At 45.3% G+C, this 24,503-nt stretch overlaps 2 protein-coding genes across 2 annotated transcripts in view; one reads left to right on the top strand and one right to left on the bottom strand.

Moving 5' to 3' along the window:
* Positions 1 to 16,770, top strand: rab43 (RAB43, member RAS oncogene family). The gene is made up of 3 exons (XM_052501293.1): positions 1 to 434; positions 6,006 to 6,189; positions 12,065 to 16,770. Exons 1-3 carry the CDS (start codon positions 240 to 242, stop codon positions 12,316 to 12,318), a joined length of 633 nt encoding a protein of 210 aa, XP_052357253.1. The 5' UTR covers positions 1 to 239; the 3' UTR covers positions 12,319 to 16,770.
* A 4,069-nt stretch (positions 16,771 to 20,839) lies between these two features.
* Positions 20,840 to 24,503, bottom strand: part of zgc:77375 (uncharacterized protein LOC402927 homolog) — a 47,200-nt gene continuing 43,536 nt past the window's right edge. Inside the window, exon 8 of the mRNA XM_052501292.1 lies at positions 20,840 to 21,392. Within this exon, the coding sequence (XP_052357252.1) occupies positions 20,975 to 21,392 (418 nt within the window). The 3' untranslated portion in view covers positions 20,840 to 20,974. The remainder of the gene's footprint in view (positions 21,393 to 24,503) is intronic.

Here is a 24,503-nt window from a genome sequence, read left to right as displayed (position 1 = left end):
TGGACTCCTATGAGAATAGCGTTTATATTCTAGTCCGTGTCGAAACATTCAGGCGCGGTTGAAGGATACCTAAAACTGTACTTTTGCCTTCCGCGTTGGCAATTCCTTCGGTGCCGACTTTTCTCCACGTCAGTTTTGCATTGTAGACAGATAATATTCTAGCGTTGTTATAAAACACTCATGTAACGTCGACGATAACTTTGTAGTTATCTAAGAAACAGCCACCAGTCGCATCGACAATGTCATTAACGTTACTGGAGACGGATGACAGCTATGACTTTGTTTTTAAAATAGTTTTAGTGGGCGATGTAGGTGTTGGCAAAACTTGTGTGGTTCAACGGTTCAAGTCCGGCAATTTCATGGAAAGACAAGGAAATACCATCGGAGTGGACTTTACCATGAAGACAATGGATATTCAAGGGAAGAGAGTGAAGGTTAGTAGCTAAAGTAACCTGATGTGAATTGATCAATTCCCATAGCCTAGCCTATGTAACTGTTAACCAAAGTCAACAATAGACAGTGGCGCGTATTCATGGATGCGAAGGGAAGCCAGGCTTCCCCCCAAAATTGATCCCCCACTGAAATAAATACATCAAATATTTTATTTCGTTACTCTGTGTTTCATAATTTTCCTTCAATTCGCAAGAGGCTGAATGGACACTCTCACCAGAGAAACCACCCGAGAAAGCGAACCAGCTCTGTGTGTAGTGATGCTGTATGACATTATTGACACCCATAGCATTGAATCCAAGGGAAGCCAGCGAGCATTTGCAATAGGGTCCAGCTCTGCCGCCATATATCAGAGCAGTCATCCCTCAGGGTCTCTACGCTGTATATACAGCAGTATGTGGACACCCCTTCAAATGAGTGGATTCTGCTTTTTCAGCCACACCTGTTGCTGACAGGTGTATAAAATCGAGCACACAGTCATGCAATCAACATAGACAAACATTGGCAGTAGCATGTCCCGTACTGAAGAGTTCAGTGACTTTCAACGTGGCACCGCCATAGGATGCCACCTTTCCAACAAGTCAGTTTGTCAAATGTCTTCTCTGCTGTAAGTGCTGTTATTGAGAAGTGGAAACATCTAGGAGCAACAACGGCTCAGCCAGCGAAGTGGTAGGCCACACAAACTCAGAACAAGACTGCTGAAACGTGTAAAAAATTGTCTGTCCTCGGTTGCAACACTCACTACCGAGGTCTAAACTGCCTCTGGAAGCAACGTCAGCACAATAACTGTTTGTCGGGAGCTTCATGAAATGGGTTTCCATGGCTGAGCAGCCAAGCGTCGGCTGGAGTGGTGTAAAGCTCGCTGCCATTGGACTCAGGAGCAATTGCACAACTGTATCTCTACTTGCACATCATCTTCTGCACATCTATTCCAGTGTTTAATTGCTAAATTGTAATTATTTTGCCACTATGGCCTATTTATTGCCTTACCTCCCTAACCGTGCTTCATTTGCACACACTGTATATAGATTTTTCTATTGTGTTATTGACTTGGCGTTTGTTTATCCCATGTGTAACTCTGTGTTTGTGTCGCATTGCTTTGCTTTATTCTTGGCAAGGTCTCTGTTGTGAATGAGAACTTGTTCTCAACTGGCCTACCTGGTTAAATCAAGGTGTTCTCAACTGGCCTACCTGGTTAAATCAAGGTGTTCTCAACTGGCCTACCTGGTTAAATCAAGGTGTTCTCAACTGGCCTACCTGGTTAAATCAAGGTGTTCTCAACTGGCCTACCTGGTTAAATCAAGGTGTTCTCAACTGGCCTACCTGGTTAAATCAAGGTGTTCTCAACTGGCCTACCTGGTGAAATAAAGGTGTTCTCAACTAGCCTACCTGGTTAAATAAAGGTGTTCTCAACTAGCCTACCTGGTTAAATAAAGGTGTTCTCAATTGGCCTACCTGGTTAAATAAAGGTGTTCTCAACTGGCCTACCTGGTTAAATAAAGGTGTTCTCAACTGGCCTACCTGGTTAAATAAAGGTGTTCTCAATTGGCCTACCTGGTTAAATCAAGGTGTTCTCAACTGGCCTACCTGGTTAAATAAAGGTGTTCTCAACTGGCCTACCTGGTTAAATAAAGGTGTTCTCAACTAGCCTACCTGGTTAAATAAAGGTGTTCTCAACTAGCCTACCTGGTTAAATAAAGGTGTTCTCAACTAGCCTACCTGGTTAAATCAAGGTGTTCTCAACTAGCCTACCTGGTTAAATAAAGGTGTTCTCAACTAGCCTACCTGGTTAAATAAAGGTGTTCTCAACTGGCCTACCTGGTTAAATAAAGGTGTTCTCAATTGGCCTACCTGGTTAAATAAAGGTGTTCTCAACTGGCCTACCTGGTTAAATAAAGGTGTTCTCAACTGGCCTACCTGGTTAAATAAAGGTGTTCTCAATTGGCCTACCTGGTTAAATCAAGGTGTTCTCAACTGGCCTACCTGGTTAAATAAAGGTGTTCTCAACTAGCCTACCTGGTTAAATAAAGGTGTTCTCAACTAGCCTACCTGGTTAAATAAAGGTGTTCTCAACTAGCCTACCTGGTTAAATAAAGGTGTTCTCAACTGGCCTACCTGGTTAAATCAAGGTGTTCTCAACTAGCCTACCTGGTTAAATAAAGGTGTTCTCAACTGGCCTACCTGGTTAAATAAAGGTGAAATAAAACATATTTTTAAAAAAATGGAAATGTGTTCTCAGGAGTGATGAATCATGCTTTACCATCTGGCAGTCCAACGGACGAGTCTGGATTTGGAGGATGCCAGGAGAACGCTACCTGCCTCAATGCATAGCGCCAACTGTAAAGTTTGGTGGAGGAGGAATAATGGTCTGCGGCTGTTTTTCATTGTTCAGGCCCCTTAGTTCCAGTGAAGGGAAAGCTTAACGCTACAGCACACAATGACATTCTAGGCTATTCTGTGCTTCCAGCTTTGTGCTAACCGTTTGGGGAAGGCCCCATGCACAAAGCGAGGTCCACACAGAAATGGTTTGTCAAGATCCATGTGGAAGAACTTGACTAGCCTACACGGAGACCTGACCTCAACCCCATTTGAACAGCTTTGGGATGAATTGGAACGCCAACTGTGAGCCAGGCCTAATCACCCAACATCAGTGCCCGACCTCACTAATGCTCTTGGGGCTGAATGGAAGCAAGTCCCCGCAGCAATGTTCCAACATCTAGTGGAAAGCCTTCCCAGAAGAGTGGAGGCTGTTATAGCAGCAAAGGGGGGACCAACTCCATATTAATGCTCATACTTTTAGACTTTTACTCAAGTAGTATTTTACTGGGTGACTTTCACTTTTACTTGAGTAACTTTCTATTAAGGTATCTATACTTTTACTCAAGTATGACAATTGGGTACTTTTTCCACCACTGCATTTTAGCCAGGTAGGCTAGGACAAAAACTAAAAGCTTCTACTGTATGACAGTCAACATGAGAGGATGGCATCGGCGTTTCTCAATAAGTAGGGTGAGTCAACATGTTTTTTCTACTTGCACGAACACACACACACACACAGAAATTAAAACCATGGAGAGCCTCATCATATTTAGCTTACTTTGATTGAACTATATTGTTTTTGGTATCTTTTAGTTGTCACTGTATTAGACTAAGCATAGGTAATTTGATGATGTTGAAATGGTACTGGAATAGTGGAAGCAGCTGCTGGGTTCTTTGACTTGCGGTAGCATGACTCCTGGGTTCTTTGTGACTTGCGGTAACCTGACTCTCCTGGGTTCTTTGACTTGCGGTAGCATGACTCCTGGGTTCTTTGTGACTTGCGGTAACCTGACTCTCCTGGGTTCTTTGTGACTTGCGGTAGCATGACTCCTGGGTTCTTTGTGACTTGCGGTAACCTGACTCTCCTGGGTTCTTTGTGACTTGCGGTAGCCTGACTCTCCTGGGTTCTTTGACTTGCGGTAACCTGACTCTCCTGGGTTCTTTGTGACTTGCGGTAACCTGACTCTCCTGGGTTCTTTGTGACTTGCGGTAGCATGACTCCTGGGTTCTTTGTGACTTGCGGTAACCTGACTCTCCTGGGTTCTTTGTGACTTGCGGTAGCATGACTCCTGGGTTCTTTGTGACTTGCGGTAACCTGACTCTCCTGGGTTCTTTGTGACTTGCGGTAACCTGACTCTCCTGGGTTCTTTGTGACTTGCGGTAGCCTGACTCTCCTGGGTTCTTTGTGACTTGCGGTAACCTGACTCTCCTGGGTTCTTTGTGACTTGCGGTAGGTAGCCTGACTCTCCTGGGTTCTTTGTGAGTTGCGGTAGCCTCACTCTCCTGGTTTCTAAATTAGTAGCTGTTTAGTGGTCTCAAATGTCTGAAACATTAACTTGATTGACCTTGCTGTAGGTCATGTAACTGTTTTACATGCAATATGCTTTGTGGGCTTCACTAGACAGATGTTGCTCTCTGGTTTGGTGATGAAACAAAGGTGTGGTTGAATTTATTCTGCCACTGTGTCTTGTCTCATCCTTAGGCCAATATATCACAGTGTCAAGACATATGAACTAACAGGTTATAGAGCAAACAACGCAATTATCACAACACACAGGTTGATTTGATTTGATTTGTTGTAATATGTATTTGTTTTCCCCTGGCTTGCAGTGTGTGGGGGAAATCACTGGGGAAGCCCACTGCCAATGATAATATGTGTAGTTAACTAGCTCTGAGATTACCCTGGGTTAGGGCTCACTGTGAGATAACCCTGGGTTAGGGCTAACTCTGTGAGATAACCCTGGGCTAGGGCTAACTCTGTGAGATAACCCTGGGCTAGGGCTAACTCTGTGAGATAACCCTGGGCTAGGGCTAACTCTGTGAGATAACCCTGGGTTAGGGCTAACTCTGTGAGATAACCCTGGGTTAGGGCTAACTCTGTGAGATAACCCTGGGTTAGGGCTAACTCTGTGAGATAACCCTGGGTTAGGGCTAACTCTGTGAGATAACCCTGGGTTAGGGCTAACTCTGAGAGATAACCCTGGGTTAGGGCTAACTCTGTGAGATAACCCTGGGTTAGGGCTAACTCTGTGAGATAACCCTGGGTTAGGGCTAACTCTGTGAGATAACCCTGGGTTAGGGCTAACTCTGTGAGATAACCCTGGGTTAGGGCTAACTCTGTGAGATAACCCTGGGTTAGGGCTAACTCTGTGAGATTACCCTGGGTTAGGGCTAACTCTGTGAGATTACCCTGGGTTAGGGCTAACTCTGTGAGATTACCCTGGGTTGGGGCTCACTCTGTGAGATAACCCTGGGTTGGGGCTCACTCTGTGAGATAACCCTGGGTTAGGGCTCACTCTGTGAGATAACCCTGGGTTGGGGCTCACTCTGTGAGATAACCCTGGGTTAGGGCTCACTCTGTGAGATTACCCTGGTTTAGGGCTAACTCTGAGAGATTACCCTGGGTTAGGACTCACTGTGAGATAACCCTCGGTTAGGGCTAAGTTTGTGAGAACCCTGGGTTAGGGCTAACTCTGTGAGAACCCTGGGTTAGGGCTAACTCTGTGAGATAACCCTGGGTTAGGGCTAACTCTGTGAGATAACCCTGGGTTAGGGCTAACTCTGTGAGATAACCCTGGGTTAGGGCTAACTCTGTGAGATAACCCTGGGTTAGGGCTAACTCTGTGAGATAACCCTGGGTTAGGGCTAACTCTGTGAGATAACCCTGGGTTAGGGCTAACTCTGTGAGATAACCCTGGGTTAGGGCTAACTCTGTGAGATTACCCTGGGTTAGGGCTAACTCTGTGAGATTACCCTGGGTTGGGGCTCACTCTGTGAGATTACCCTGGGTTGGGGCTCACTCTGTGAGATAACCCTGGGTTGGGGCTCACTCTGTGAGATTACCCTGGGTTAGGGCTAACTCTGTGAGATAACCCTGGGTTGGGGCTCACTCTGTGAGATAACCCTGGGTTGGGGCTCACTCTGTGAGATTACCCTGGGTTAGGGCTAACTCTGTGAGATAACCCTGGGTTGGGGCTCACTCTGTGAGATAACCCTGGGTTGAATATGTTGTCCAGCTGCAGATCTGGGACACGGCGGGCCAGGAACGTTTCAGGACGATCACCCAGAGTTATTACCGCAGCACCAACGGAGCCGTCATTGCCTATGACATCACTAAGAGAGGAACCTTCATGGCTGTGCCCAAGTGGATGGAGGACGTCAAGAAATACGGAGGGTCAAACATTGTACCCCTGCTCATCGGTTAGTTGTTAGTTACTAGGGTCAGACTTTATCTGGATAGTCCATCTATAGATGGATAGCTGAATGATTGATTTCCAGTTAGGTAACAGTTAGGGATTACAGTTAGGGTTAGCATAAGGATTAGGGTCAGCGTTAGGGTTAGCATAAGGGTTAGGGTTAGCATAAGGGTTAGGGTTAGCATAAGGGTTAGGGTTAGAATAAGGGTTAGGGTTAGAATTAGGGTTAGCATAAGGGTTAGGGTTAGCATAAGGGTTAGGGTTAGCATAAGGGTTAGAATAATGGTTAGGGTTAGAATAAGGGTTGGGGTTAGAATAAGGGTTAGCATAAGGGTTAGGGTTAGCATAAGGGTTAGGGTTAGCATAAGGGTTAGAATAATGGTTAGGGTTAGAATAAGGGTTGGGGTTAGAATAAGGGTTAGCATAAGGGTTAGGGTTAGCATAAGGGTTAGGGTTAGCATAAGGGTTAGGGTTAGCATAAGGGTTAGAATAAGGGTTAAGGTTAGCATAAGGGTTAGGGTTAGCATAAGGGTTAGGGTTAGCATAAGGGTTAGGGTAAGGATAAGGGTAAGGGTTCAAGTTAGGGTTAAAGCAACATCTCAAGGCACAACACCTCTCCTCTATTTGACCTAGATAGTTTGTGTGTATGTATTGATATGTAGGCTACGTGTGCCTTTTTTACATGTGTAGTTCTGTCCTTGAGCTGTCTATTAATGTTCTGTATTATGTTTTGTGTGGACACCAGGAAGAGTAGCTGCTGATTTTGCAACCGCTAATGGGGATCCTAATAAAGTCCCAAATACCCTATGTATTGACTGGCCCCTATGGACTGACTGACTAGCTGGCTGACTGGCCCCTATGGACTGACTGGCTGACTGGCCCCTATGGACTGGCTGGTGGCTGACTGGCCCCTATGGACTGACTGACTAGCTGGCTGACTGGCCCCTATGGACTGACTGGCTGACTGGCCCCTATGGACTGGCTGGTGGCTGACTGGCCCCTATGGACTGACTGGCCCCTATGGACTGGCTGGCTAACTGGCCCCTATGGGCTGGCTGACTGGCCACTATGGACTGACTGGCCCCTATGGACTGACTGGCTGACTGGCCCCTATGGACTGACTGACTAGCTGGCTGACTGGCCCCTATGGACTGGCTGGCTGACTGCCCCATATGGACTGGCTGACTGGCCCCTTTAAAAAAAAAAATTATACCTTTATTTAACTAGGCAAGTCAGTTAAGAACAAATTCTTATTTACAATGACGGCCTAGGAACAGTGGGTTAACTGCCTGTTCAGGGGCAGAACGACAGATTTGTACCTTGTCAGCTCGGGGATTTGAACTTGCAACCTTCCGGTTACTAGTCCAACACTCTAACCACTAGGCTACCCTGCCGCCCCTATGGACTGACTGGCCCCTATGCATGGAATGACCTGCTGACTGGTCCCTATGTACTGACTGGCCCCTATGGACTGGCTGGCTGACTGGCCCCTATGGACTGGCTGGCTGACTGGCCCCTATGGACTGGCTGGCTGACTGGCCCCTATGAATTGACTGCCTGACTGGCCCCTATGGACTGACTGACTGACTGGCTGGCTGACTGGCCCCTATGGACTGGCCGACTGGCCCCTATGGACTGGCTGACTGGCCCCTATGGACTGACTGGCCCCTATGGACTGACTGGCTGGCTGGCTGATTGACTGGCCCCTATGGACTGACTAACTGACTGGCCCCTATGGACTGACTGACTGACTGGCCCCTATGGACTGACTGACTGACCCCTATGGACTGGCTGACTGACCCCTATAAATTGACTGGCTGACTGGCCCCTATGGACTGGCTGACTGGTCCCTATGTACTGGCTGACTGGCCCCTATGCATGGACTGACTGGCTGACTGGTCCCTATGTATTGACTGACTGGCTGACTGACTGGCCCCTATGGACTGACTGGCTGGCTGACTGGCCCCTGTGGACTGGCTGACTGGCCCCTATGCATGGACTGACTAGCTGACTTGTCCCTATGTACTGGCTGACTGGCCCCTATGCATGGACTGACTGGCTGACTGGCCCCTATGCACTGGCTGACTGGCCCCAATGCATGGACTGAGTGACTCACTGGCTGACTGGCCCCTATGTATGGACTGACTGCCCCCTATGGACTGACTGGCTGACTGGCCCCTATGTATGCACTGACTGGCCCCTATGGACTGACTGGCTGACTGGCCCCTATGGACTGGCTGGCTGACTGGCCCCTATGGACTGGCTGGCTGACTGGCCCCTATGGACTGGCTGGCTGACTGGCCCCTATGAATTGACTGCCTGACTGGCCCCTATGGACTGACTGACTGACTGGCTGGCTGACTGGTCCCTATGTATGTACTGGCTGACTGGTCCCTATGTATGTACTGGCTGACTGGTCCCTATGGACTGACTGACTGGTCCCTATGTATGTATGTATGTACTGGCTGACTGGTCCCTATGTATGTATGTACTGGCTGACTGGTCCCTATGTATGTATGTACGTACTGGCTGACTGGTCCCTATGTATGTATGTACTGGCTGACTGGTCCCTATGTATGTATGTACGTACTGGCTGACTGGTCCCTATGTATGTATGTACTGGCTGACTGGTCCCTATGGACTGGCTGACTGGTCCCTATGTATGCATGTATGTACTGGCTGACTGGTCCCTATGTATGTATGTACTGGCTGACTGGTCCCTATGTATGTATGTATGTACGTACTGGCTGACTGGTTCCTATGTATGTATGTACTGGCTGACTGGTCCCTATGGACTGGCTGACTGGCCCCTATGGACTGGCTGACTGGTCCCTATGTACTGGCTGACTGGCCCCTATGCATGGACTGACTGGCTGACTGGTCCCTATGTATTGACTGACTGGCTGGCTGACTGACTGGCCCCTATGGACTGGCTGGCTGACTGGCCCCTGTGGACTGGCTGACTGGCCCCTATGCATGGACTGACTAGCTGACTTGTCCCTATGTACTGGCTGACTGGCCCCTATGCATGGACTGACTGACTCACTGGCTGACTGGCCCCTATGTATGGACTGACTGGCCCCTATGGACTGACTGGCTGACTGGCCCCTGTGTATGGACTGACTGGCCCCTATGGACTGACTGGCTGACTGGCCCCTATGTATGTACTGGCTGACTGGTCCCTGTGGACTGACTGACTGGTCCCTATGGACTGACTGACTGGCTGACTGGTCCCTATGTATGTACTGGCTGACTGGTCCCTGTGGACTGACTGACTGGTCCCTATGGACTGACTGACTGGTCCCTATGGACTGACTGACTGGTCCCTATGGACTGACTGACTGACTGACTGGTCCCTATGTATGTACTGGCTGACTGGTCCCTATGGACTGACTGACTGACTGGTCCCTATGGACTCGCTGACTGGTCCCTATGTATGTACTGGCTGACTGGTCCCTATGGACTGACTGACTGGTCCCTATGTACTGGCTGACTGGTCCCTATGGACTGGCTGACTGGTCCCTATGGACTGACTGACTGGTCCCTATGTATGTACTTGCTGACTGGTCCGTATGTATGTACTTGCTGACTGGTCCCTATGTATGTACTGGCTGACTGGTCCCTATGGACTGACTGACTGGTCCCTATGGACTGGCTGACTGGTCCCTATGGACTGACTGACTGACTGGCTGACTGGTCCATATGTATGTACTGGCTGACTGGTCCCTGTATGTATGTATGTACTGGCTGACTGGTCCCTATGTATGTATGTACTGGCTGACTGGTCCCTATGTATGTATGTACTGGCTGACTGGTCCCTATGTATGTATGTACTGGCTGACTGGTCCCTATGGACTGACTGACTGGCTGACTGGTCCCTATGGACTGGCTGACTGGTCACTATGGACTGACTGACTGGCTGACTGATCCCTATGGACTGACTGACTGGCTGACTGGTCCCTATGTATGTACTGGCTGACTGGTCCCTATGGACTGGCTGACTGGTCCCTATGTATGGACTGACTGACTGGCGCCTATGTACGGACTGGCCCCTATGGACTAACTGACATAGTGGTCCCTATGGACTGACAAGTTGACTGAGTGAATGGCCTCTATGGGCTGACTGGCTGTCTGACTGACTGGCCCTTTTGGACTAACTGACATAGTGACCCATATGGACTGACTGGCCCCTATGGACTGATTGACTCTGCAACAGCTAATGGGGATCCTAATAAAATAGAAGAAATACCAAATAGCCCATTGTGCCCCCACCTCAACTCTCACCTCTCTCTCCTCCTGTCCTCTCATCTTTACCTCTCCTCCTCCTTTTCCTCAACTCTCCTCCTCACGTCTCCTCATCTTCCCTCACCTCTCCTCCTTTCCCCTTACCTGTCCCCTTCACCTCTCCTCCTCTTCCCTCTCCTGTCCCCTTCACCTCTCCTCACTTCTCCCCTATCCATACCTGTCCTCTCTTCTCCCACCTGTCCTCTCCCATCTCTCCTCACTCACCTGTCCTCTCCTCTCTTCCTCACCTCTATTTCTGACCTCTTCCTCACCTCTTCACCTCACCCCCTCCTCCTCTTTACCTCACCCCCTCCTCCTCTTTACCTCACCCCCTCCTCCTCTTTACCTCACCCCCTCCTCCTCTTCACCTCACCCCCTCCTCCTCTTCACCTCACCCCCTCCTCCTCTTCACCTCACCCCCTCCTCCTCTTTACCTCACCCCTCCTCCTCTTTACCTCACCCTCTCCTCCTCTTTACCTCACCCCCTCCTCCTCTTTACCTCACCCCTCCTCCTCTTTACCTCACCCTCCTCCTCTTTACCTCACCCCTCCTCCTCTTTACCTCACCCCCTCCTCCTCTTTACCTCACCCCCTCCTCTTTACCTCACCCCCTCCTCCTCTTTACCTCACCCCCTCCTCTTTACCTCACCCCCCTCCTCTTTACCTCACCCCTCCTCCTCTTCACCTCACCCCCTCCTCCTCTTCACCTCACCCCCTCCTCCTCTTTACCTCCCCCTCTCCTCCTCTTTACCTCACCCCCTCCTCCTCTTTACCTCACCCCTCCTCCTCTTCACCTCACCCTCCTCCTCTTCACCTCACCCCCTCCTCCTCTTTACCTCACCCCCTCCTCCTCTTTACCTCACCCCCTCCTCCTCTTTACCTCACCCTCTCCTCCTCTTTACCTCACCCCCTCCTCCTCTTTACCTCACCCCCTCCTCCTCTTTACCTCACCCTCTCCTCCTCTTCACCTCACCCCCTCCTCCTCTTTACCTCACCCCCTCCTCCTCTTTACCTCACCCCCTCCTCCTCTTTACCTCCCCCCCTCCTCCTCTTTACCTCCCCCCTCCTCCTCTTTACCTCACCCCTCCTCCTCTTTACCTCCCCCCTCCTCCTCTTTACCTCACCCCTCCTCCTCTTTACCTCACCCCCTCCTCCTCTTTACCTCACCCCCTCCTCCTCTTTACCTCCCCCCCTCCTCCTCTTTACCTCACCCCCTCCTCCTCTTTACCTCACCCCCTCCTCCTCTTTACCTCACCCCCTCCTCCTCTTTACCTTACCCCCTCCTCCTCTTCCTCATCTCTGCTCCTCTTCCTCATCTCTCCTAACCTCTCTTCCACCTCCCCTCTTTACCTGTCCTCTCCCCTCTTCCACCTCCCCTCTTCTCCCCTCTCCTCCTCCCTTCTTCCCCCCTCACCTGTCCTCTCCCCTCTTCCACCCTCACCTTATCCCACCTGTCCTCTCCCCTCTTCCACCCTCACATCATCCCACCTGTCCTCTCCCCCTCACATCATTCCACCTGTCCTCTCCCTTCCCCCCTCACCTGTCCTCCCTCTTCTCGGTCTTCCTATCTTCTCTCTCTCTCCTCTCTATCCTCAGGGAATAAGTCTGACCTGGTGGATCAGCGTGAGGTGTCGTTAGAAGATGCCCAGACCATGGCCCACCAGCTGGAGTTCCTGACGGCCATTGAGACATCGGCTAAAGACGCCTCCAACGTGGATGAGGCCTTTAACAAGATGGCCGCCGAGCTCATCCTGCGCCACGGGGGACCCATGTTCAATGAGAATGTGACGGAAAGCTTCAAACTCAACAGCAAAGACATGGGCGGAGAAGGCTGGGGCTGTGGCTGCTGATAGGAGGTGGAGAGGGGACTGTACATGTTGATGATTCAAAGGTTTTGCACCAGCTGGGACTGTGGATAGTGACCAACAGGTGGTTTGTTGACATGTGTTGTGAAAAACATATATTTGTTTTATTCTGTTTCAGGGACCAGTTGAGAAACTTTCTGATGTAGCAATACCTGTTTTTTTTATGGGGGGAGGGGGGGATGTGGGGGAGGGAGGCATGACCTGCACAGAAATATTTTGCAGAGAGAAAAGTGGATGTTATTGGACGTAAATACAATCTCTGATCCAGAGAGTTGATCTGAACCACTATTGGAGTCAAACCCTGACTTTTACTTCCCAGAGCATGTAGCTGTGCTGTCCCTCCCTGCCCTTTAACGGAGACAGACAGGCCTGACAGGAAATGTTAAATCTATCACTTCATGTGGTGTGGCGGCCTGACATCACAGATGTTATTGAACCTTGTTCTGTCGACAGTATTACAGTGTAGAAGATATATAAACCTGCCCAGCAAGTCATGACAGGATTGATGATGATGTTTTTATGGGGAGGACAGAGTACATACACGTACCATAGACTTTGATATTTTTGCACAGTGATTATTGTTAGAAATTGACCTGCCATGTTTGAAGTTGTGCGATATGTCAAGGAAATGTGACTGGTGTTGCACATCAGAGTGTAATCTTGATTCTGAATGCTTGTTGAATCATGACTGGCACAATCAGTCTCCTCCTGTGAAGACTACAGATCAGTGTATTTGGAAAGTATTCAGACCCCTTGACTTTGTCCACATTCTGTTAGCTTTATTCTAAAATGGATGAAATAAAAATGATGTCTCAATGTACACACAATACCCCATAATGACAAAGCAAAAACTGTTTTTTTAGATATTTTTGCAAATTTATCACAAATAAAAACATACCTCACATAAGTACTCAGACCCTTTGCTATGAGACTCAAAATTCAGCTCCGGTGCATCCTGTTTCCATTGACCATCCTTGAGATTTTTCTACAACTTGATTGGAAAGGCACACACCTGTCTATATAAGGTCCCACAGTTGACAGTGCATGTCAGAGCAAAAATCAATCTGTGAGGTCAAAGGAATTGTCCGTAGAGCTCCGAGACAGGATTGTGTTGAGGCACAGATCTTGGGAAGGGTACCAAAACATTTCTGCAGCATTGAAGGTCCCCAAGAACACAGTGGTCTCCATCATTCTCAAATTTAAGAAGTTTGGAACCACCAAGACTTTTCTTAGAGCTGGCCGCCCAGCTAAACTGAGCAATCGGGTGAAGGGCCTTGGTCAGGGAGGTGACCAAGAACCCGATGGTCTCTCTGACAGAGCTCCAGAGGACCTCTGTGGAGATGGGAGGTCTCTGCAGTACTCCACCCATCAGGCCTTTATGGTAGTGGTCAAACATGCCACTCCTCAGTAAAAGGCATGACAGCCCACAAGGAGTTTGCCAAAAATAACCTAAAGGACTCTCAGACCATGAGAAACAAGATTTTATGGTCTGATGAAACCAAGATTGAACTCTTTGGCCTGAATGCCAAGCGTCACATCTGGAGTAAACCTGGCACCATCCCTACAGTGAAGCATGGTGGTGGCAGCAGCATGCTGTGGGGATGTTTTTCAGCAGCAGGGACTAGTCAGGATCAAGGGAAAGATGAACTAAGCAAAGTACAGGGAGATCCTTAATGAAAATCTGCTCCAGAGTGTTTAAGACCTCAGGCTGGGGTGAAGGTTCACCATCCAACAGGACAACGACCCTAAGCACACAGCCAAGACAACTCAGGAGTGGCTTTGGGACAAGTCACTGAATGTCCTTGAGTTGCCCAGCCAGAGCCCGGACTTGAATCCGATCGAACATCTCTGGAGACATGACAATATCTGTGCAGCGACGCTCCCCATCCAACCTGACAGAGCTTGAGAGGATCTGCAGAGAAGAATGGCAGAATTTCCCCAAATACAGGTGTGCCAAGCTTGTAGTGTCATACCCAAGAAGACTCCAGGCTGTAATCGCTGCCAAAGGTGTTTCTACAATTGAATAAATGATCTGAATACTTATGTAAATGTTATAGTTCAGCTTTTTTATATTAATGTAATATATACAAATTAGCTAAATTTTCAAAAAACCTGTTTTTACTTTGCAATTATGGGGCATTGTATGTAGATTGATGAGGGGGGGAAGCAATCCTAGGATAAGGCTGTAACGTAACAAAATGCGGAAAAAGTCAAGGGGTCTGAATACTTTCCGGCTGCACTGTGTTGTACTGCGGGAAGGGAGTATCAGGCTGTTTTATATCTGTCTCGGGCTTGGAGGTGGAATGCAAGGCTTGTGAATCAAGTTTCTGTATAGTACCATTTACTATGTACTTTTTATGGATCTGTACATTCTGAAGGAGATGGATTTCGATCACACATGTCAAATAGCTTTTTGAAATGTGCTAGTTAAAGTATACATCCAGTTTTATAATACAGGAAATATGTCCCATTTTAATAACTTGGTTGAAATGGTCGTCATGGCTCTATTTAATACTGTGTTTCCCAGCCTGTTCTGGACCTGGGGACTGTGAAGAGACCTCTGGTTGCATGTCTTGTGTTGTACCGATGGGTGTCTGGACTGTGAAGAGACCTCTGGTTGCATGTCTTGTGTTGTACCGATGGGTGTCTGGACTGTGAAGAGACCTCTGGTTGCATGTCTTGTGTTGTACCGATGGGTGTCTGGACTGTGTGTGAACTGCTTGAACAGACAGTTTGGTACCATCAACACCTCGCACAAAGACCAATAGTGATGCAGTCAATTTCTCCTGAACTTTTAGCCAGGAGAGACTGACATACATGTTACTGACACTTTCCCTCCGTTTACATCTAAGTCCGATACGGGCTGCTTTGTTCTGGACCAACTGCAATTTACCTTTGTCTTCTGACGCACATGACCGACAATACGGACTGTGGTTCCAAAAAAATACCAATTAGGAATTTGGTCGGGGGTCGACTCCTGGTATCATATGAACACAAATAAGATGTGGAAAATGTTAAATGAGCTTTAAAAAGGCAACCTTTTCCCTTTGCTTTGTGGCATTATGTGTAGAATTGCATAAATTAGCTTTAAAAAGGCAACCTTTTCCCTTTGCTTTGTGGCATATGTGTAGAATTGCATAAATTAGCTTTAAAAAGGCAACCTTTTCCCTTTGCTTTGTGGCATATGTGTAGAATTGCATAAATTAGCTTTAAAAAGGCAACCTTTTCCCTTTGCTTTGTGGCATATGTGTAGAATTGCATAAATTAGCTTTAAAAAGGCAACCTTTTCCCTTTGCTTTGTGGCATATGTGTAGAATTGCATAAATTAGCTTTAAAAAGGCAACCTTTTCCCTTTGCTTTGTGGCATTATGTGTAGAATTGCATAAATTAGCTTTAAAAGGGCAACCTTTTCCCTTTGCTTTGTGGCATATGTGTAGAATTGCATAAATTAGCTTTAAAAAGGCAACCTTTTCCCTTTGCTTTGTGGCATATGTGTAGAATTGCATAAATTAGCTTTAAAAAGGCAACATTTTCCCTTTGCTTTGTGGCATATGTGTAGAATTGCATAAATTAGCTTTAAAAAGGCAACCTTTTCCCTTTGCTCTGTGACATTATGTGTAGAATTGCATGAAATGTACTTTAAGAGCTGCTAACTCTCTGCCAACAATATATTTTTTTAACAGTTTGAGGTTGCATGGTTTGTGAGGTGGGGGTTTGCTACGTCGATAAATGACTATCAATCCAGACCGTTGCCAACTAGGACATTTGTGTGACAGGACCTGCTCGAATAGTATTTGAGAACCCCTGTTCTAGATGAACAGATTGCCTTTCTCTGTTATTGAGTTGTGGAGAGAGATATGACAGAAGTGAGAATAGACAATGGAATCATAATGTGTAACTATTCAGTTATTCCACATCTTTATAAGAGTGAGGTGTTGTCAGTGAATGTTTGTTTTTCATCTTTATTCTGAACCTGATCTGTTCATGTCATTTTCTTAGGTAAACCTTTTCTTTGGTTTGAGGGTTGCAGAACTATTGGTGGGCTTTTGAGGGACTGAGGGAAACCAGTTCAGGTTATTTGTCTTTTATCAACAATAGCAAATGAGATAAATATTGTTCATCTTAACTTGTTAATAAAATGAATATCATAGCCTATACATGCAGTTACTATACAGTGGTCACCTTCTCTAGCCCCGTTTATACCTGCTGCTAGCTAACGTGTCCTTTATCCGGATCTTGTCCTGATCTTGCCTGTTTACACTTATAACATCTGATCAAAATCTGTTCGCAATGCGTCTTTTATTCATCTAAAAATGTGGGCACAATCAGAATGTGGACAAGATAAGGACAAAAGGACGCAAATTAGAACCAGGTATAAACGTGGCTGATGTGCCATAATCACAGTATCTGTCTTCAATAAAGTTACAATATCTGTAATCCGTTTAAATACCTTGACATTTAATTTAACTTAACATTTTATACATGGAAAAGATGATTTCATACAATGACATAAAGTAATATAAATGCATACATTGCAGATCCTATGACATGCACAAATATGTGAACATATGTACTTAGTGTAAGTATAAAATATCTTTCAGCTTAAGGCACTATAAAAGAAAACCATACCCAATGATTGGATGTTTTACTGCATACAGTAAAGGACTGTTCTAGAAGACTAATGCACTATTCTACTCTTATGCTTTCATTTCTGATGGCATGACCTGACATAAGTGCATATGAAACCATTATCTGACCAGGGACAGGACCTATCTGGTCATGGTACAACAGCTAGTACAGGCAGCCACGCTGTACTGTTCACGATCAGTCAGACCCATTCAGATATACAGGACAAAGACTTACTACTCTCTAATAGTGCATTGTTGCTTTTGTTTTCAGTACAGTCGATGCAGTTATTTACAATTAAGGGAAAGGGGGATACCTAGTCAGTTGTACAACTGAATGCCTTCAACTGATCATGCGATCACATATCTGGTATCTGCCTGCCCTCAACGCAAAGTCTACCTGCTTTTCTATCGTTTTGAAAAGTAACCTGATCAAATCTAGTACCCGTCGAAGGTTTGGACACCCACTCATTCCAGGGTTTTTCTGTATTTTTTACTATTTTCTACACTGTAGAATAATAGTGAAGACATCAAAACTATGAAATAACAGATATGGAATCATGTAGTAACCAAAAAAAGTGTTAAACAAATCATAATATATTTTATATTTGAGATTCTTCAAAGTAGCCACCCTTTGACTTGATGACAGTTTTGCACACTCTTGACATTCTCTCAACCAGCTTCATGAGGTAGTCACCTGGAAAGCATTTCAATTAACAGGTGTGCCTTGTTAATTTGTGGAATATCTTTCCTTCTTAATGCGTTTGAGCCAATCAGTTGTGTTGTGACAACGTAGGGGTGGTATAAAGAAGATAGCCCTATTTGGTAAAAGACCCAAGTCCACATTATGGCAAGAACAGCTCAAATAAGCAAAGAGAAACGACAGTCCATCATTACTTTAAGACATGAAGGTCAGTCAATCTGGAACATTTCAAGAACTATGTTTCTACTCTTTCTACAGTCTCACGCTAAACTGTTTCTACAGTCTCAGACTCTACTGTTTCTACAGTCTCAGACTCTACTGTTTCTACAGTCTCAGACTACTGTTTCTACAGTCTCAGACTCTACTGTTTTTACAGTCTCAGACTCTACTGTTTCTACAGTCTCAGACTACTGTTTCTTCTGTTTCTACAGTCTCAGACTCTTCTGTTTCTACAGTCTCAGACTCTACTGTTTCTACAGTCTCAGACTCTACTGTTTCTACAGTCTCAGACTCTACTGTTTCTACAGTCTCAGACTCTACTGTTTTTACAGTCTCAGACTCTACTGTTTCTACAGTCTCAGACTACTGTTTCTTCTGTTTCTACAGTCTCAGACTCTACTGTTTCTACAGTCTCAGACTCTGCTATTTCTACAGTCTCAGACTCTACTGTTTCTACAGTCTCAGACTACTGTTTCTTCTGTTTCTACAGTCTCAGACTCTACTGTTTCTACAGTCTCAGACTACTGTTTCTACAGTCTCAGTCTACTATTTCTACAGTCTCAGACTACTGTTTCTACAGTCTCAGACTACTGTTTCTACAGTCTCAGACTACTGTTTCTACAGTCTCAGTCTACTGTTTCTACAGTCTCAGACTACTGTTTCTACAGTCTCAGACTACTGTTTCTACAGTCTCAGACTACTGTTTCTACAGTCTCAGACTCTACTGTTTCTACAGTCTCAGACTCTACTGTTTCTACAGTCTCAGACTCTACTGTTTCTACAGTCTCAGACTACTGTTTCTACAGTCTCAGACTCTACTGTTTCTACAGTCTTAGACTACTACTTATTCTGTTTCTACAGTCTCAGACTCTACTGTTTCTACAGTCTCAGACTCTACTGTTTCTACAGTCTTAGACTACTACTTATTCTGTTTCTACAGTCTCAGACTCTACTGTTTCTACAGTCTCAGACTACTGTTTCTACAGTCTCAGACTACTGTTTCTACAGTCTCAGACTCTACTGTTTCTACAGTCTCAGACTCTGCTGTTTCTACAGTCTCAGACTCTACTGTTTCTACAGTCTCAGAATACTGTTTCTACAGTCTCAGGCTACTGTTTCTTCTGTTTCTACAGTCTCAGACTCTACTGTTTCTACAGTCTCAGACTCTACTGTTTCTACAGTCTCAGTCTACTGTTTCTACAGTCTCAGACTACTGTTTCTACAGTCTCAGACTACTGTTTCTACAGTCTCAGACTCTACTGTTTCTACAGTCTCAGACTACTGTTTCTACAGTCTCAGACTACTGTTTCTACAGTCTCAGAATCTACTGTTTCTACAGTCTCAGACTCTACTGTTTCTACAGTCTCAGACTCTACTGTTTCTACAGTCTCAGACTACTGTTTCTACAGTCTCAGGCTACTGTTTCTTCTGTTTCTACAGTCTCAGACTCTACTGTTTCTACAGTCTCAGACTCTACTGTTTCTACAGTCTCAGACTCTACTGTTTCTACAGTCTCAGTCTACTGTTTCTACAGTCTCAGACTACTGTTTCTACAGTCTCAGACTACTGTTTCTACAGTCTCAGACTACTGTTTCTACAGTCTCAGACTCTGCTGTTTTTACAGTCTCAGACTCTACTGTTTCTACAGTCTCAGACTCTACTGTTTCTACAGTCTCAGACTCTACTGTTTCTACAGTCTCAGGCTACTTTTTATTCTGTTTCTACAGTCTCAGACTACTGTTTCTTCTGTTTCTACAGTCTCAGACTCTACTGTTTCTACAGTATCAGACTCTACTGTTTCTACAGTCTCAGTCTACTGTTTCTACAGTCTCAGACTACTGTTTCTACAGTCTCAGACTACTGTTTCTACAGTCTCAGACTCTACTGTTTCTACAGTCTCAGACTACTGTTTCTACAGTCTCAGACAACTGTTTCTACAGTCTCAGACTCTACTGTTTCTACAGTCTCAGACTACTGTTTCTACAGTCTCAGACTACTGTTTCTACAGTCTCAGACTCTACTGTTTCTACAGTCTCAGACTACTGTTTCTACAGTCTCAGACTCTACTGTTTTTACAGTCTCAGACTCTACTGTTTCTACAGTCTCAGACTCTACTGTTTCTACAGTCTCAGACTCTACTGTTTCTACAGTCTCAGACTCTACTGTTTCTACAGTCTCAGACTACTGTTTATTCTGTTTCTACAGTCTCAGACTACTGTTTCTTCTGTTTCTACAGTCTCAGACTCTACTGTTTCTGCAGTCTCAGACTCTACTGTTTCTACAGTCTCAGTCTACTGTTTCTACAGTCTCAGACTACTGTTTCTACAGTCTCAGACTACTGTTTCTACAGTCTCAGACTACTGTTTCTACAGTCTCAGACTACTGTTTCTACAGTCTCAGACTACTGTTACTACAGTCTCAGACTCTACTGTTTCTACAGTCTCAGACTACTGTTTCTACAGTCTCAGACTCTACTGTTTTTACAGTCTCAGACTCTACTGTTTCTACAGTCTCAGACTACTGTTTCTACAGTCTCAGACTATACTGTTTTTACAGTCTCAGACTCTACTGTTTCTACAGTCTCAGACTACTGTTTCTACAGTCTCAGACTACTGTTTCTACAGTCTCAGACTCTACTGTTTCTACAGTCTCAGACTACTATTTCTACAGTCTCAGACTACTGTTTCTACAGTCTCAGACTCTACTGTTTCTACAGTCTCAGACTCTACTGTTTCTACAGTCTCAGACTACTATTTCTACTGTTTCTACTGTTTCTACAGTCTCAGACTACTGTTTCTACAGTCTCAGACTCTACTGTTTCTACAGTCTCAGACTCTACTGTTTCTACAGTCTCAGACTACTGTTTCTACAATCTCAGACTACTGTTTCTACAGTCTCAGACTACTGTTTCTACAGTCTCAGACTCTACTATTTCTACTGTTTCTACTTCCTCAGTTTTTAACCCTGAAACCATCCTCACTGGGATGTGATATACAAATATGAAATGGCACCATATTCCCTATCTTTTGAACTACACATGGAATAGGGTCATTTTGGACGTACAAGTTATACAACTCTAATGCTATTCTACAGGTCAATGCCTCGTAGAAACAAAGTTCTCCTGTTGACAGATGAGTTCCACAGCGTTGTGTACGTCCTCTACGATGTGTCCTGGTTCCATCAGGGCCGGGTCGAAGCGGAAGTCCCGGTGACCATGGAACACAGTCTCGGTGATGCTGTGGCTGGCATCAGCCGGCACCTCGCTGTGGGGGTTATAGACACCGGTACATACCAGCAGAGATTTACAGGAGGTGGCGGAGGGGGAGGCCAGCTCGCTCTCCAAGGCACTCTCCATGTCCTGGTCCTGGATAAGGGCTTTAGGGGACCCTCTGCCCCCTGTACCCTCCACCGTGGCCTGCACTACTTGGGCAGCAGTCTGCCTGGTCCGGACCCTTTCCTCCAGATAGCGGTTATACAGGTTGGCTCCATAGATATCTGTCATCAGGTTGTCTCTTTGTTAGATGGAATAAAGGTCAGACACTAGTTAGAAGGGAACAGGGTATCTAATAACATGTCAGTAGTATCATTAAACTAATACTAACATGTCAATAGGATCATTACAGCATTACTACATAGGTGTAACATGTTAATACAGTATCATTACATAATTACTGCATAGATGTAACATGTCAATACAGTATATTTTACAGCATTACTACATATGTGTAAGGAACAATAATTAGAGTGAAGCATAGGGTTTCTTACAGCTCTGTCTCAGATCGGTTTGTGCTGTAGTGTTTTGCTGCCTCCTGTGGTTCCTTACCCGACAGCGTAGAAGTATAGTGTTCTGATGGGTGTAGGTTCTATCCTGATAGTGTATAGTGTTCTGATGGGTGTAGGTTCTATCCTGATAGGGTAGAGTGTTCTGATGGGTGTAGGTTCTATCCTGATAGGGTAGAGTGTTCTGATGGGTGTAGGTTCTATCCTGATAGGGTAGAGTGTTCTGATGGGTGTAGTCCTAACCTGATTGTGTATAGTGTTCTGATGGGTGTAGGTCCTAACCTGATTGCAATTCCCTTTGGAGTTTAACTAAATCAGAGGACCGCCCATGAGCACAGTTATGGTCAGGCATCCTGGGACAGGGCCTTTTCTGCAATTCCGAATAAAATCCCCCCCTTGAATTTCTCAACAGACCATGTTTCTCTCAATTACGAGAGGACAAAGGTTGCAGACCAGCTTACCTCGATAACGAGAGGGCCAAGGTTTGAGACCAGACTGCTGAATCTTTTAACCATCCCACGTGGTTAAACTCTTAGACTATCGATAACGACAGAATAAGAACAAGTCTTTGATATTAATTACGAGTCTGCAGCTAGGAATTCGGTATCATCGAACGTGAAGACCTACAACCGCCGAAACCTCTATCCATAACGACATGAATGAATGTCACTCTGAACTACCCATTCTAACCACGACAGAGAGGGCGGACAAACTCTCCAACAGAAACAAACTTTTCAACAGAGATCCTGACGACACACTGAGTGTAAATATATATATTGATTGCAATTGTTTACGAATGAGTGAACGTTCATGTGCAAAGGATTAGCATTTCAATTGTTATAATTATCAACTGTGTGTTGTCTTATCTCAGTTGACCCCCACTTCCCTTTTGTACACCATGCCGCGATGCCGGTTTATCCCACTAGGGAATCTCCGTTATCATTTCCTTGTAAATATCTACTGTTTGTTTATGCATTTCTGTGAATTACTTAGTTAGTAATTAAATTATTTAAGACAATTGATGTATGGATGACTCACAGTGAAGACTGGGTTCAACAATTTACGACGTTTGGAATGAGACTAACGTGAGGTAAAATAAAGAATTAATTCATCAGAAGACTATTGATCAGATATGAAAATATCTGAAAACGTATATTTGGAAAAATTTCCTTGGTGCCCCGACTTCCTAGTTAATTACAGTTACATGACTAATCAGTTTAATCGCGTAATAATAATTACAGAGTCATTTGATAAAAACTAAAAGTCTTCAGTTAATGATAGTAAAGACACAACAATAGTGTTCTGATGGGTTTAGGGTACTTACCTGATAGTGTATAGTGTTCTGATGGGTGTAGGTTCTATCCCTATAGTGTTCTGATGAATGTAGGTTCTAACCTGATAGTGTATCGTGTTCTGATGGGTGTAGGTTCTAAGCTGATAGTGTATTGTGTTCTTGATGGGGTTATTACCTGATAGTGTTTAGTGTTCTGATGGGGCTATTACCCAACAGTGTATTGTGTTCTGATGGGTGAAGATTCTAACCTGATAGCGTAGAGTGTTCTGATGGAGTTATTGCCCAATAGTGTATTGTGTTCTGATGGGGCTGTTACCTGATAGTGTATTGTGTTCTGATGGGGCTGTTACCCGATAGCGTATAGTGTTAGGATGGGTGTAGGTTCTAACCTGATAGCATTGAGTGTTCTGATGGGGTTAATACTCGATAGTGTTCTGATGGGTGTAGGTTCTAAGCTGATAGTGTATTGTGTTCTTGATGGGGTTATTACCTGATAGTGTTTAGTGTTCTGATGGGTGTAGGTTCTAACCCGATAGCGTTGAGTGTTCTGATGGGGTTATTACTCGATAATGTATAGTGTTCTGATGGGTGTAGGTTCTAACCTGATAGCGTTGAGGGTTCTGATGGGGTTATTACTCGATAATGTATTGTGTTCTGATGGGTGTAGGTTCTAACCCGATAGTGTATAGTGTTCTGATGGGGCTATTACCCAATAGTGTATTGTGATCTGATGGGGTTATTACTCGATAGCGTATAGTGTTCTGATGGGGTTCTAACCCGATAGTGTATAGTGTTCTGATGGGTGTAGGTTCTAACCTGATAGTTTATAGTGTTCTGATGGGTGTAGGTTCTAACCTGATAGTTTATAGTGTTCTGATGGGTGTAGGCTCAAACCAGATAGTGCATAGTGTTTTTATAGGTGTAGGTTCCAAGCCGATATCATATAGTGTGCTGATATTTTTATTACCCAATACTGTATAGTGTTCTGATGGGGTTATTAGTCGATAGCGTATAGTGTTCTGATGGGTGTAGGTTATAACCTGATGGTTTATACTGCTCTGATGGGTGTAGGTTATAACCTTATAGTGTATAGTGTTCTGATGGGGTTATTACCTGATAGTGTAGTGTGTTCTGATGGGTGTAGGTTATAACCTTATAGTGTATAGTGTTCTGATGGGTGTAGGTTATAACCTTATAGTGTATAGTGTTCTGATGGGGTTATTACCTGATAGTGTATAGTGTTCTGATGGGGTTATTACCTGATAGTGTATAGTGTTCTGATGGGGTTATTACCTGATAGTGTATAGTGTTCTGATGGGGTTATTACCTGATAGTGTATAGTGTTCTGATGGGGTTATTACCTGATAGTGTATAGTGTTCTGATGGGGTTATTACCTGATAGTGTAGTGTGTTCTGATGGGTGTAGGTTATAACCTGATAGTGTATAGTGTTCTGATGGGTGTAGGTTATAACCTGATAGTGTATAGTGTTCTGATGGGTGTAGGTTATAACCTGATAGTGTATACTGCTCTGATGGGTGTAGGTTATA

The sequence above is a fragment of the Oncorhynchus keta genome, unplaced genomic scaffold, assembly GCF_023373465.1.
Source record: "Oncorhynchus keta strain PuntledgeMale-10-30-2019 unplaced genomic scaffold, Oket_V2 Un_contig_1319_pilon_pilon, whole genome shotgun sequence".
Taxonomy (NCBI): domain Eukaryota; kingdom Metazoa; phylum Chordata; class Actinopteri; order Salmoniformes; family Salmonidae; genus Oncorhynchus; species Oncorhynchus keta.
Note: the sequence above shows the minus strand (reverse complement) of the source record. Positions and strands in the feature narration are given on the sequence as shown.

Coding starts and splice junctions, on each gene's coding strand:
- rab43 (XM_052501293.1), top strand. CDS start 240: ATGTCATTAACGTTACTGGAGACGGATGACAGCTATGACTTTGTTTTT. Junction 435..6,005: donor TTCAAGGGAAGAGAGTGAAG/GTTAGTAGCTAA, acceptor TATGTTGTCCAG/CTGCAGATCTGGGACACGGC. Junction 6,190..12,064: donor CATTGTACCCCTGCTCATCG/GTTAGTTGTTAG, acceptor CTCTATCCTCAG/GGAATAAGTCTGACCTGGTG.